The 15,381-nt window shown below is 43.2% G+C and overlaps 2 protein-coding genes across 3 annotated transcripts in view; one reads left to right on the top strand and one right to left on the bottom strand.

Annotated features, from left to right (window-relative positions):
• Positions 1–15,381, top strand: part of LOC127682574 (uricase) — a 70,317-nt gene that overhangs the window by 35,467 nt on the left and 19,469 nt on the right. The window contains exons 1-4 of one of the 2 annotated variants that reach the window (XM_052178987.1): positions 12,544–12,693; positions 12,913–13,131; positions 14,916–15,032; positions 15,121–15,199. In XM_052178987.1, the coding sequence (XP_052034947.1) occupies positions 12,955–13,131; positions 14,916–15,032; positions 15,121–15,199 (373 nt within the window). In that variant the 5' untranslated portion in view covers positions 12,544–12,693; positions 12,913–12,954. Of the gene's footprint in view, positions 1–12,543; positions 12,694–12,912; positions 13,132–14,915; positions 15,033–15,120; positions 15,200–15,381 lie in introns of those variants that run through there. The other variant, XM_052178988.1, reaches the window with a different exon arrangement.
• The window catches only part of Dnase2b (deoxyribonuclease 2 beta), a 33,425-nt gene that overhangs the window by 15,516 nt on the left and 2,528 nt on the right, over positions 1–15,381 (bottom strand). The gene's annotated exons all lie outside the window — the stretch shown is intronic.

Raw genomic sequence — 15,381 nt, 5'->3', positions numbered from 1 at the left:
TAAGTCCAATTTCATTTCAAGGTCCGGAAAGACGCTTTTAATAAGCTTTCTTTTTTGGTGTAGCTGACTCTAACATGTGGGCTGTCTGTCAACAACCCTCCTTATGTAACTGTTTCACTGTCAAACTGTAATCGGCTGGTGAGAGTTTCCAGGGATACCAGCGGGGCCCCAACTCCGAGATGTCAATATGTCTTTTTTCTTTTTTTTTCTTTTTACTAAAACCAATGAAGTGACATTATAGAAAGAAACCCGAGGTTTGTGGACCAACGAAGCTGCAAACAGGACAAAATGGTTTCCATGTTGTCTTTTGCTTCTGAACCCACACTGTATATACCATGCTTGTTCACAGCCTAAGGATTGGTAAAAACAGTAGAAATTGCTTTCTTCTTGACGTGACCAAGGAAACAGGGAAGAGCTCACTGCTTGGAAATAGACTGACCCTGTGTTTGTTCACCCAGAGATTCTGGAAAATTTGAGTCCTGCTTGTCTGGAGGGCGCCTCTTCCTCTTTCTGCCTTTCTCATGACCTTGTATTTTTTCATCTTTCATATTCCAGCTCCTGGGTGTTTGCATTAGTGCAGGACTCCTCTTACATATATTATACTTTATTTTTTAATTGTGTGTGTCTGTGTACACTCATGGGTGCAGTGCACTCAGAGGACAGAGGCTTGGAACCTCCCCCCCCCCCCATAGGTGGAGCTGACAGGTAGTTATGGTCAGCTAGGCACGGACACCGGAAACAAATTCGGCTCCTCTGCCAAAGCTACAAGGGCTCTATCTGCAGAGCTGCTCTCCCGCCCCAGCGCTTGATCCTTTATTTGGCTTTTTGCATTCTCCAGAGAATTAATCTGTTATGTAGTCTACCTCTCAAAAGTAACCAATTCTTTTTTTAAAACAACAAAAAATGTGTTCAACAGGTTCTTATCTGACTATTAATCCACATATGTCTATATGAAGTGTGTATCTACATGTGTAGGTGTGTGTGTGTGTGTGTGTGTGTGTGTGTAAGGGACTCTACAAGTGGAGGGGCTCTGACTCCTGTCATTGTGTTTGTATGTGAAGCACTTCTGAGACAACTCCATTTTATTCCCCCTACATTAATTTTTCAAATATTTGCTTCATGCCCAATCATCTATCCCTCTCAAGATATCAAATGTATTACTTTGTCCATCACATCTGGTTCAGCTAGCTCGTGTATTTACAGCTTAGACTTGGCTGTTTTTTCTCCCACTCATTGTGGGTACCTCTCTACTGGTGTGTACTTTTCGCTTTTGGCTTCAGTTTATGGTCCTTGCAAATGTATCTGTGAAATTGCTTAAAAGACAAAGATAAAGTTAGGGAGTTTCCAGCGTCTGTGGCTGCTGACTTGATCTGTGAGGGCTCCTGTGAGTCAGGCTGCTGGATTTATTTATGTTTCTGAAGCATGATTTACATCCCAGAAGATGTATCTGTTTAAGCACAGCTTTCTTTCTGAGCGGATTTTGCGAGTCTGCTGATAGACTGAGAGGAATCTAGAATGTGACAGACTGAAGAAGAGTTTATATGTGCCTGTGGGGAGGGCAAAGAAAGAGAGGGGCTTTGAATTGTTGAAGAAAAATTAAAAAGGAAGTAAGCCAAGCAAAAGTAGAACAAAGACATGTTCACGAGGTGTGTGGCTAAGGAGAGAGTCACCGGGGAATAGGTAATCACTTGTATCAGGCTGGTTCCAATTGCCCTCCACGCTGCTTTGGAATGCCAGTTCCTTCTGGAAGCCTTCCGTAATCTGGCTTTGGTGTCCCTACCATGTCCCCAGAGCTCACTCTACTGTTTCAGTGGAATGATCAACCCCGACAAGTGATTAATGTTTAGCATAATTAGTTAACACAATGTGTCACTACTGACTTGTTTCTTTTTTGAATCTTCTCCTAGAAAGTGGTAGGGAAACTCTTGTGGGCTAAATCTGGCACACTGGCTGTTTTTATAAATAAAGTTTTATTTGTACACAGTAGTACCCATTGGTGTATGTATTGCATTTAGTTTCTCTTATGCATTAATGAAAGAACTGAGCTGTTAGAAGACAGCCTGAAAAGCTCAGGGTATCAACTATTTGATTTTTCATGGGAGAAGAATGTTTTACTGAAACATTTCTCTGAAAGCAGAGCACTATCTGCCTTGACTACCCTTCCATCTCCGAGCATGCACACTGCTTTGTCAATTCCATAGTGCTAAGTCAATGTAGCTTTATAGATTCGTGGAGTAGACAAAATGAATTTACAAACTTCTGTTTGGAGTAATAAGGAACTTAAAATGATGGGCCTGGAAAGGCGGCTCAGTGGTTAGATTAGGAGCACTTGCTGGTCTTAGGGAGGACCTGGTTCAGTTGGTTCACAATGCTCTGTAACTCTAGTTGTAAGGGATCTGATGCTTTCTTCTGACCGCTATGCCAGGCAAGCATGTAGTGAACATATGTGTATGTGGAGTGTATGTGTATATATATATGATATATATGTGCATATGTGTTTTGTATGTGTATGTGTATCGTATGTGTATATATGATGTATATGTATATGTGTATGTGTATATGTGTGTGATGTATATGTATATGTGTATATGTATGTGCATGTGTATGTATATGTATATGATATATGATGTATGTGTGTGCATATATATGTGTATGTGTATGTATATGTATATGATGTATGTGTATGTGTATGATGTATGTGTATGTGTATGTATATGTGTATGATATATGTGTATGTGTATGTATATGTGCATATATATGTATATGTGTATATATGTATATGATATATGTGTATGTATATGTGTATGAGGTATGATGTATGTGTATGTGTTATATATATGATGTATGTGCATGTGCTTGTGCATGTGTATGTGTATATGTATGTATATGTGTGTATATATGTATATGATGTGTGTGTATATATATGTATATGATGTATGTGTATGTATATGTGTATGATGTATGTGTATGTGTATGTATATGTGTGTATATACATATATGATGTATGTATATGTATATGTGTATGATGTATGTGCATGTGCATGTGTATGTGTATGTATATGTGTGTATATATGTATATGATGTATGTGTATGTGTATGATGTATGTGTATGTGTATGTATATGTGTATATATACATATATGATGTATGCATATGTATATGATGTATGTGTATGTATATATGTATGATGTATGTGCATGTGTATGTGTATGTATATGTGTGTATATATGTATATGATGTATGTGTATGCATATGTATATGATGTATGTATATGTATATGTGTATGATGTATGTGCATGTGCATGTGTATGTGTATGTATATGTATACAAACATAGACATAGACAGATGTATGTAGGCAAAACATTCGTATGCACAAAATAAAAATGCAGAATGAATTAAGCCTGAGGGACATCAGCACAGGAGTGTATGCAGTCGTAGGGAACTCCATCACAGTCATTTCATCCCGTGTTTGTAAGTCTGGGAGGCAGCTGCAGTGAAGAGAGGCAGGCAGCCCGCACCCCATGCTGGGTGCTCTACGTTCTCACTCACTCCTGGCTCCAGCGGTCTTATCAGGCGGAAGTCATTGTTCACCTCGAATGATTAACGCCTGCAGCTGAAGGCACGCTGCTTCTCTGCTCCAGAGAGGCCTGCCTTTCACTTCTCCTCATGCTGACAGCACAAATATGCCCATGTCAACACAGGCCATCTGAGTTTAGAATTTCCCCTGTTAAAAGGGAGCGTACTGGAAGAGACAGCTTGGGGTTGTTAAGTTTCTGCCTAAGACAGTCCAGCCTCAGCCCCCAGTCTGCACCATGTGTGACTCTGGGCTGCTTCTTTCTCACTGATAAGCCTACCAATGTCAAACTACCGATCTGTTTTTATTGGACTGCTCACAGAGTTGTCGTGAGGAGTAGAAAAGATGATGTCAGTCAGTGGGTGGACAGTTAGATGACAGAACGCTATGTAACTGAGAGTGTCGTCTGGTAGTGGCCCCTGTCAGGGTCAGTGTGTTCTTCCCCTCACTCATGAGAAGACCCAGAGGGGACTGACAGGCAGACTGGAGGAAGACAAAGGGTTAAAAGGTAGGCAGCACATGGCTCTCATTTTGTCCCTCTTTCCCCGCACAGTGTGTCCTGAGAGGGCAACCTGACTGGCCCTGGTGTCTTCCTTATTCAATAATGACTCCACAATGTACTTCACAAGCCTCTCATGATGATTTAGAGGAAATCATACATGCTGATTTCTTAACACATATCGAGCCCTCAATGCATGGTTATTATTTTTATGTTTATTTCCAAGCCTTGCCACTGAGAAGCAGACCTTTTTAGTGTAAACAGCTCAGTAGCATTTCCTTCCAGTCCATTTGAGATGCCTGTATCAATTCTGTATGTGATCTTTCCCATCCTTATTCTAGAAGTCCCTGGGTACCTTCTTCCCGGTTTCCTATCCTGAGGCTTTGGTGAAGAGGCCGGCGGGGAAATGATCTTCTTCCTTGGTTCTTTTCATGATGAGTAAAAGATAAAAGCAACTGAGCACCTACAGTTGGGGTCTCCGGGAGCTCACAGGTCACCCTTTCTTTTCACCATGGACATGCAAGGGGAATTTATTCTTCTCTTGAAGTATCGCTTGAAACATCCTTTAGGGTCAACTTTAAACAGAGTGCACATCTCCTTTCTGGGTGTTAAACCACTCCGCAGAAGAATCACACAACAACAGTACAGACTCGTATATTTTGTAGATCTCATGCAATGACGCAAACATAATGCAATCTCTCTCTCTTTCTCTCTCTCTCTGTCTCTCTCTCTCTCTCTCTCTCTCTCTCTCTCTCTCTCTCACACACACACACACACACACACTCCACACATATACTCAGACACACATTCATACACCCACATTCACACACACTACACACACATACACACACATTGTCATACACATACACACTTAAACACACACTACATACACACACACTTAGACACATATTCATACGTATACATTCACACCCTACATACACACATACACATCATCATAACGCACACTCAGACACACATTCATACACACATTCACACACACACTACACACACATACTCACACACAGTTTCACATACAGTGTCACACACACATATTCACACATACACACTCTCATACACACTCTCACACACATGCTCACACACCGCCATCACCGGCTGCATCCAACATTGTCTCTTCTTATTCTAACACTATCACTTATTCTTCTTATCATTGTTATGTATTACGTCTCCGAAGGCAACACTAACATTGATCATAGGGGAGCTTGTCTTTCTCATATTATGTCATTGTTCCTTCCCCTCCGTGAAGATTTTATAATGCCCAAGAAAACATTCAAGGAGGGAGAAACCTGGGTAGAGAATATAGAGACTTCCTTGGCAGATTTCAAGGAAAGAAAGAAACAGAAGGGAAAGGAGAGGCAGAGGAGGGCCAGGGGGGAAGAGGAGAGACAGATAAACAGAGACCGAGTTCCTTATCCACAAGTCTTACTTGCCACACTACAACTGAATTGTGGTATTTAGATGCAAAATAGCTAAGATTTTTTAAAAAATCTTTCTTGTCAAGGTAGAGATGGTCCTTATATTAGTTCTAAGACCCCAGGGAAAACACTAGTTGCTTTAAATCGATTAAAAAAAAATCTCTTCTAGTTTTGCCTAAGATTATCCCAGTAGCTTTCCTGCCATTAAATCTATTCCTATGAAGATGCAAACAGACACCATGTTACAGCATCCTTTACTTTTAAACATTGGACAGAGCTGAGGTTAACAACAGTGGCGGCAGCCTCAACTGAAGGCTCCTCCTTTGCAGATGGGGTAACGAGGTGCAGGGACTGAAGTGCAGCACAGCGGAAAGACCACAGAAGGCAGAGTGCTGGAAGAAGCTACCAAATAGGGAAAGAAAGCCAGGGTGTGTGTTAGATGATTCTGCTCTTATGAATCTTGACAGACTATTGCAATTTCAGATAACATCCAATAGAGAGGGGTTCTATTGGTTCCACAAGGGTTTTTCTTTCTTCTATTGACTGAAAATGATTTGAACTGCTGAGGTCTGTAAGCCAACCTCAATTTTTCCCTGTAATGAATTCTTAGTTTAAAAAGATTTACTTCTCTTTTGTATATATGAATGTTTTGTTTGCCTGCATTTTTGTGCATCATGTGTGCACCTGTTGCTTGCAGAAGTCAGAAGAGGGTGCCAGGCGCTCTGGAATTTAGAGTTACAGACAATTGTGAACCACCGTGTGGGTGCTGGAAACTGAACCTGGGTTTTTTGAAAGAGCAGAAAGTGGTCATAACTGCTCAGTCATCTCTCCTACCCTGATTAAAAATTGCCATGAGGAAATCCTAGACTCATGTGGGGAGCTCTTCTAGTACTCTTCCATCTTCTTCACATTTGAGAAGAACTTGCAGCTTGTTAGGATGTCTTAGAACTCAAAACAATTTCCCCTATTGACCTAAAAATGACCTAACTTTCCTGAAATAGTCTGCCAATGAGAAGTTTTGTGCCTTGGACAAATCGTTAGTGGCAGGACACAGGGCACCACTGAATGCTGGGCCAGATGTGGAGAGAACCTGCTCTAGCTTTCTCGATCCAGTGCTGGGAAAACATTGACGTGTGCAAAGGAGAATCAGGAAAGGTGTGTGTGAGCCCCGTGTTAGTGCTTGGCGACCACCCTGAGTTCAAAGGGAAGAGCCGTGCTTTATGGAAAGAACTGGTGTACTAATGAAGACAGGGCATTCAGACAGGAATATTCAGACAGGAATAGAGCGTGGGTGTTGACTGGCAGATAAAATCACAGAAACTTGAAGTTAATTCCTAGTTGTGTAGCTCGAGAAATGAACCTGTTTCTGCCTTGTTCCAAATCTAGAAAGTAAAAAGAATCCACTGGGTGTCTGCTCCATGTCGGTACTAACATGTAAATGTTAATATTTTTAAAAAACCATGCAGGAATGGGCAGAGAGTAGAGCACACAGTACTTGGGCAGAGGAGAATATTCTCTTATAAATATTTTCCTTCAATGTGCCTATTCAATTAGGAGTCACTCAAACTTCAGTTTATGTCAATGAGGATTTGTTTCATCTGTAGACAGGAATGGCTCAAACTGGTGTGCACCTGTGTGCTGTGGTTCTCACCATTGTGCTATCAACGGGAGAAGCAGAGCTTAGCAGTGATGGAGCTGGTGTCAAAGCGTTGCAGCGATCATATCTGGTCACGCTGGCTGCCAGACAGCAGTGCTCGCTGACTTACCGATGACTGCGTGGCAGCCGTTGTTCTGAGCAGTTCCTTGCAACCTCATGAATACACGTAATAGGCGCTGTCATTATCCCATTTTATAGATGGAAGACAGAAGGAATGATAAAACAAAAACAAAAGCACAAAACCCCGTCCAGGCAGTTGGTTCAGGCTATCAGACTTTAAGCACTGTTCTTCCCCCACGTTACTGCCTCCCTGCTTCCAGAAGGTCACATACTCAGAATGACAAATCATCTCTTTCACACTGTCTCAGGGCTGATGATTAGATCCTAGAAAATCAGACTGAGCAAAGCCACCCTAACTGCTTGGGTCCCAAGTTGCACAGAGAAATGGTTCTTAATATTTCATAGGCCATCAACTCTTTTGTAATGGAATAAAATCCGAGTATGTGCCCTAGAAAGACCCACACCTGCTCTCACAAACACATAAAGATTTCGTTACATCTTCATGAAATACATAGTTCTGCCTAAAAAGCATCTACTGGGTACCCAGGAGTTTTAACAGACTTGAGACTTAGAAGCCCTAAAGCTGTTACGACAACCAACCCCCCTTTAGTGCAGCTAGAGATAATGCAATTTACAAATTCCTAGTAGACATGGATATCGAGATGAGTCCTTTGAAATCTCAGAGGTCTTGCTAACATTATTTGTAGACAGTTCACAAGTCTGAATCCCTGTATATTTCAAAAGCCATCCAGGAAACGAGATTTGTCTTATACAGAGCCTGGTCAGGATTTGTTCAGAGTATTACGGTAGGACATGGTCTCTCCATTTGTGGCTTTGCTTCTTAAGTCATACAAGCCTGAGGAAGGACCGCCCAAGGTATGGATATCAGTGATGACGAAAATTCAAATCAGGCCATTGTTACCTGAAGGGAGACAGTTGGAATCAGGCCCTCTCTGAACAGATGTTCCTTGATCTTACCCTCTTGGGCTCTGGTTTGGAATGTAGCCTATTTATCTCTATCCGTAGGATATGTCTATGTGAAATCAGGCAAGTGATTTCTTTTAATCAGTGATAATTATAAATAACATTTATAGAGCACATGTTTGCCAGGCACCCTTCTGGCTGCTTTATGCTTTGTCCTTTGCACTTGTCTCATTGATTCTAAGAGGGGACATTATTATTACTCTAATTGTATAGGTGGATACATTTACATCCATTTGGAATTAATGGTAGTTGAACAAAGATGCCCACCAGGGCTGCCTCAGTCAAAGCCTATCCTCTCCAAATGATGCCATCTGTACCACTAAACCCTTGTCATGATGTAGATCTCTACCTGCATTGTCCAGGGTGGGGTTCCAACACTGACTTCGCATTCTTTGGCTGAAGAGCGGGGGGAGAATGGCCTTCGTTCTTACGTTGGCCACTATCTACTGACTCTTTCCGGTATCCCATGCTGGATTTGGTGCCCCCACTTCAGGTTCAACGGCTGTGGTTGTTAGAATGAGATGTCCTCCATAATCTTGAGCACTGACTATTGGTTCCAGTGGTGCGGCCTTGCTGGAGGAAGTAGGTCATTGGAGGCGGGCTTTGAGAGTTAAAAGAGTCCTGCCATTTTGAATTCACTCTCTCTGTTTCATGCTTGCTGTTCAAGATGTGAGTCCTCTTGCTGCCACTACGCCTTTGCCTGCCATCGTGGGCTCTTGCCCTCCGGAACCAAATAAACTATTTCTTCTATAAGTTTCCTTGGTCATGGATATTTTATCAGAGCAATAGAGAAGTAACTAATAGAGGTGGTTAGGTCCTTTTTAGTCTAACTCATTTCTCAGTAAACTCAGCCAACTCAAGCTTGCTCAGGTGTCCAGTTTCCTGAGACAAGGTCTTGCTGTGTAACCCCAGCTGGACTTGAATTAATGGTCATCCTTTCTTAGATGAGATTATATGCAAGCCCTTCTACACCTGGCTTAGGATCTTACTCAACAGCTCTGACCTCTCTTTCTCATGTGCCTTGAAAGATTGTTGGGCTAGGATGGCTACATTCTACATGGATGCTGTCGTATTATCAATGTAAACATCATGGCCTCTCTCTCTACTCTCTACACTCCATTTTGTCTTTCTGGGATTCTCCCCTCTTCTTGTTGATTGATTATTGGACTGATTGTGTGTGTGTGTGTGTGTGTGTGTGTGTGTGTGTGTGTGAGAGAGAGAGAGATGTGTGATGGTCAGAGGACCACTTGTGGGAGTTGGTTCTCTCCTTTCACCACATGAGTACTTGGAGACCAACATAATTGGTGGCAGACATCTTTATTTGCTGAGCCACCTCACCAAACATGGGCCTCTCTTCTCTGGCCAGCCCATGCCTGTGATCTTAAGTTTTAATCATCAGAAGGCCCACCTTCCTGTTCCTGTTTTCTCAGGAAGGGGACTTTTTCTGATGGCATCAGAACTGAACCCACTCTTCCTGTCTTGGAATCTTTCATGTGTTTTCATTAGCTGTCTGTGTCATCAGGCAGGCAGAGGAGGTGGTTAGTAGCACTATCCATTCATTCATAACACATTTATCAAGCTCCTGCTTAAGATCCAGGCAATGCGCTGAGTGCTGAGGTTGCCATGGTGACCAACATAGAACATTCTCCTGCTTTCCTAGTTTATTGCTTCAGAATGAATCACACACGAGGTGGTACTTGTGATACAATTTGATAAAGATTCTGAGGCAATATCAAATATCTTGACAAGACATCAGAGGGGCCACCTACTCCATGTTTGAAAGGCTAAGGCAGATTACCTGCAGGAGGCAACACCGGAGACATGACAGATGCCTGAGATAGGCGGGTGAAGAGTTTGGTAGTGAGGGAGTGAGAAGGAAAGGGAAGTTTAAAAGGAAAGATGAGGCAGAGGAAGTATCTGACCCTCATTGAGTTCAGAATGGCAGCATCAGAGCTGAGGTGAGAACAGACCAGCCACTAGAGATGGTGTGTGGACTACAGGCTCAGGGGTCATGAATGCATGTCTGATGGGCCCCATGTCCTCATAAGCTAAGCTACTACAGCTCTAATGTGTAATAGCAGAAGATGGAGCTGAGGAGTGGAGCTGAGGAGTGGCTCCCATAAGATAGAGATGACTTATATGCTCAGAAACTTTTGGTCCTGGCCCATCACCATCCAATCTATCACAGAGGCTCAAGCATCCAAATCCGCCCCCCACCCCGTAGACTCCCCAAAGCTCAGCACACTCTGGTGTTAACAAGTCAATATCCTTAACCAACTGGTCGTCGTCGTCGTCTCTGCTGCAGCTACATCCAACTGCCTGGCAAGGCCACTGTTGCCACTAGAAACAAAGCTGGCGCTTGCAGAGTCCTCAGACACTCCACACGGTGGTTATCCCCAGAGGTGCAAATGCTACTGAAGCTCAGTGACATCCAACCACTTGTCCCAAGCCACCAGGCTAAACGTGGCAAGTATAATTGGGTCTGGACTAATCCCAAAGCTACAGAAGCAACACAACTTCTCCTTCTCTGCCACCATCAAGGCTTTCAGAGAACATGATGTTTCTTATTTCATATTGGACAGGAAGTCATATTTCTTACTGGCATCCTCTTTTCCACATGAATGTTTCTTTAACGGGGACTTGTGTATCCCTGGATGACCTTGACCTGCCTAAGTGGCCTAAAATGACCTTGAATTTTTGATCCTGCTGCTTCCCCTTCCCAAGAGCTACAACTGCAGGTGTGCACCACCACGCCCAGTTTATGTGGTACTAGGGATGAATGGAACCTAGCACTGTCTACCCACTGAGCTATGTTACCAGAGCCTTATTAATCTTTGTTTTGAAGATGTTCCCAAAGGATGGATCAAAGACTTTGGGGGTGCATCTCTAAGAGTCTCTATCCTAGATAGGCATGACTCAATCCAGACATGCCGAACCCTCGTATATGTCAATGAACAAGAGCTTCCCCCGGCTGGCTACATCTCCAAAATTTACGACAGCCTCCCATGCCTCATGTTCTTTAAGGAAATAACAATAATTTTTGATGTTGGCTAATACCTTTAAATTCTCCTCAGAGGAGCTGGTGACTTCTCATATAGAGATTTTTAGGTAATTCCCGGCATCCTGAATGAGAGCAACAGGAGAGGTTTCCTGACTTTCTACCCAGACATATGTGCACTGTGTGTGCACTGTGTGTGGGCTACGTGTGCACTGTGTATGCACTGTGTGTGTGCACCATGTGTGCACTGTGTATATACCATGTGTGCACTGTGTGTGCACTATGTGCACTGTGTGTGTGTGCTGTGTGTGCACTGTGTGTGCACCATGTGTGCATTGTGTGTGTGCACCGTGTGTGCACTGTGTGGGCTGTGTGTGCACTGTGTGTGTGCAGTGTGTGCACTGTGTATGTACCGTGTGTGTGGTATGTTGCACTGTGTGTGTGCTGTGTCTGCAATGGGTGTGCACTGTGTGTGTGTGTGCAGTGTGTGCACTGTGTATGCACTGTATGTGAGCTGTGTGTGCACTGGGTATGTACCATGTGTGCATAGTGTGTGCACTGGATGTGCACTGGGTGTGCACTGTGCGTGTGTGCAATGTGTGCATTGTGTGTGTGCTGGGCGTGCACTATGTGCACTGTAGGTTGTTCACTGCTTGCTTGCATTTTTACTACTTTCATAACCACTTTAGTGTTCAATATCCATGCTAAACAGCTATCCGGGTTACGATTCTTTGCTCCTCTCAAACACTTAGCAACAAGTCTGGTGGATGGCAGCTGCAGAAACGGATGTGTTCACTTGCTAAAGCTCCAGCTCCAGACACAGATCTCAATGAATAAATCACCAACCCTTCATTAAATGTCTCTCCATCTGAGGCTTAGCTCTCCCTGCAGACAAATGGCCCTGGCTCTGCATTCCTGATGCTCTTCTGGACCCCATCACCAATTACCCAGCTCTTTCCTGGAAGCAAATAGAAAAAAACAATTTTCAAATTGTTTCCATTATCACAGAGCATTTTCTCAGAAATATCACTTTTTTAAAAAAATGGATGCAGGAGCATGGAAGTATTTCCAGTTAATACAGTCATGGAATTTTCTAGAAGAAAGCTGGTTTCCATGGTGGCCTCTATATAGTTCGGAGTTATCAGACCTGCGCATGTATATAACTTTCCCTTCACAAACCGAGTGAAGGAAGGCAAGCCACTCCCATCTTTGCCCACGCTCTGTAAGATGTCAATCCCCACAGCTGCTACAGGGACAGGTCACATGTTACAGACAGGATGTAGCTTTGGCATAGGAGGTTCAAAAATTATTATCAAGAGAGGTTGGAGAGAGGCTCAGGGGTTAAGAGCATATACTGCTCTTGCAGATGACCAGAGCTTAATTCCACAAACCCACATTAGATGACTCAGAACTGCCTGTCACTCCAGCCCAAGGGACCTGACACCTCTGGATTCCATGAGCACCTGCATCTGACTGTCTGTCCCTAGGGTAAATATATATATATATGAATGTATGTATATGCACATATATGCCTCTTTTCCCCATGAAAGACCAGTGTTTAAAGATCAGGCATAATACTGCTTTCCCACATGTTCTGGATCTCACCTGATATAGTTGTCTCATAAAATGAAAAGCTAGAAAGACCGCAGCTGGCATGTTTAACGTCACCTAGCCTTCTTCAATCGGACAGTTATATTTTCGTTACAGAATGATGAAGTTGAATTTGTCCGAACTGGCTATGGGAAGGACATGGTCAAAGTTCTCCATATTCAAAGGGATGGAAAATACCACAGCATCAAAGAGGTGGCAACTTCGGTGCAACTGACTCTGAGATCCAAAAAGGATTACCTACATGGTGATAATTCCGACATCATCCCCACAGACACCATCAAGAACACAGTGCATGTCCTGGCGAAGCTCAGAGGGGTAAAATCGTTCTTAGACGCTTGCTGCTTCTTGATGCAAATTCAGAGCGCGCGCTCGCGTGGGGGCGGAACCTGCCTTTTTTAAACTCTCATTTCCTTTTAACCTATTTTTGCATATGTGCCATTTTTAAAATTTTTCCTTTTTACTCTAAATTTTTCAGGCTTACAGAAAAGCTTGCTCCATTTTATGCATTTAATTTAACTTCGTTAGTTGAGGGGGAAAAGTTCCTGGGTAAATTAACTGGTTACCTCAGATTGGAATAACAGGCAAGTCGAGGTCACCGGAGGATTTCAGACTAAATTTAACACGTTTCTTTAATCTCTATCACTTTTAGAATGTGCATTTGTAGTAGAAAATGCCATTGCTGTGCCACTGAAGAGAATATTGATTATAAGATACTCTACTTATTGGAAAACTCCATTGTCAAATTTTGTGTCTTCTGTTTGAGTTTTCTCTTTGCTGTAACAAAATACCCCATACTCCAGGATATGGGGGCGCAGCGTAGGTTGGGAAGGGAGTTTATTTTGGCTCATGGTTTGAGGGTGTATAGTCTACTGGTTCTCAAGTTTCCTAATGCTGCAACCCTTGTGGAGACCCCAACCATAAAATTATTTCATTGCTACTTCATAACCGTGATTTTGCTACTGTTATGAATGTAATGTACATATCTGATAAGGGGCCCACTAAAGGGTTTGAGGCCACAGGTTGAGAATTGCCGCTATACTCCGTCATGGTTGGGAAGTGGTCCGTCACGTTGGCATTCAGGGTAGGCAGTCATGTAGTAAGGAAGCAGAGAGATGGCAGCTGGGCTCAGCTTGCCTTCACCTTCTCAGTACTCTCTGAACCCAGGAGATGGGATGGGAACGCCCACCCTGGGGGACGGGGCGGAGGCGGGACTTCCCACTATGGAAATGTTCAAACAGACACACCTACGCGTTGGCTTTTTCTTTGGGACCTCTGCAGCTTATTTGCAAGGCCTATGAGAAGAACCCAGTATTAGCAATCACACCGAGAAAAGATTCAGGAATACAGTTGCTTTGTGTTTATCCACAGATACCCCCTTTCGTGCAAAACAGGTTTCTCTTAAACACACGATGGGGCTGGTGAGGTGGCTTAAGAGACCCAGAGGATCTGGGTGCCACTTCTGGGACCAACATGGTGCCTCACAACCACCTGTAATACCAGTTCCAGGGTATCCAACACCCTCCACTGGTTACCATGGCACCAGACATGCACCTGGTGCACAGACAGGCATGCAGGCAAGACACCCATATATGTAAAATAAAAAATACTAAAAAAATAAAATAACAGGATTGAGGGTCCTCAGTGATAGAAATCTATGACCCACCCCAGGAACAGTTGAGAAAAAACAGGATCAGGCTATCTTATCTCCTTAGATCCTAATTTTGTGTTTCTCTCTTTGGAAGAAACAACTCATCAGGAAAGAGCTACGTGTATTTCTCTTGGCTGCGTTTAGCGGTGGCTGCCTCTCTTCCCAGCCCTTGGGGGCTGATGCAGAAGGAGTGCTGTGAGCTTGAGGGTTTGCCTGGGCTAAACTTTGAGGCTTATCTTAAACAAGCACGACACAACAAAAAAAATACTTTAAACCAGACACAGAAGCTTATAATCCCAGAACTAGGTGTAGACAGAGGGGTTTTCGTTTAAGGTCAGCCAGGGTGGTACAGTCAGTGAGCCCCAAACTCAAAATAAACAAAATAAGCAAGCCAGATGAGTCTTTAAAATAAGATGTTTTCGATCAGGAGTGTTTCTCTCTTTCTTTCCAGATCAAGAGTATCGAGACTTTTGCTATGAACATCTGCGAGCACTTCCTCTCTTCTTTTAACCACGTCACCCGAGCCCATGTATACGTGGAAGAGGTCCCCTGGAAGCGTTTTGAAAAGGTTTCATCATTTAGGCTCTTGTTTAGTAAAAGAAATTGCGTGCTTTCTTCTGGAATGTGATTGGCAACAGCTTTGTCTCCCCTTTCAGAATGGAGTCAAGCATGTCCACGCGTTCATTCACACCCCCACGGGGACGCACTTCTGTGAGGTGGAGCAGATGAGGAACGGTAAGAAACCAGGTTCTACAGTTTATTCTTCAAGAGAAGGCAGGTGTCTTTTGTTGTTGACTTGGTTTGGTTTTTTGTTTGTTTTGTTGTTTTTTTGGCCCTAAGCAATTCTTTTTCTTAGCATGGAGGAAAACTTTAAAGAATTTGTAAATCTTTTACATCTGAGATAGGACTTTATTCTA

Source organism: Apodemus sylvaticus, chromosome 4, assembly GCF_947179515.1.
Source record: "Apodemus sylvaticus chromosome 4, mApoSyl1.1, whole genome shotgun sequence".
Classification (NCBI taxonomy): domain Eukaryota; kingdom Metazoa; phylum Chordata; class Mammalia; order Rodentia; family Muridae; genus Apodemus; species Apodemus sylvaticus.
This window is presented reverse-complemented; position numbering and strand designations above follow the sequence as displayed.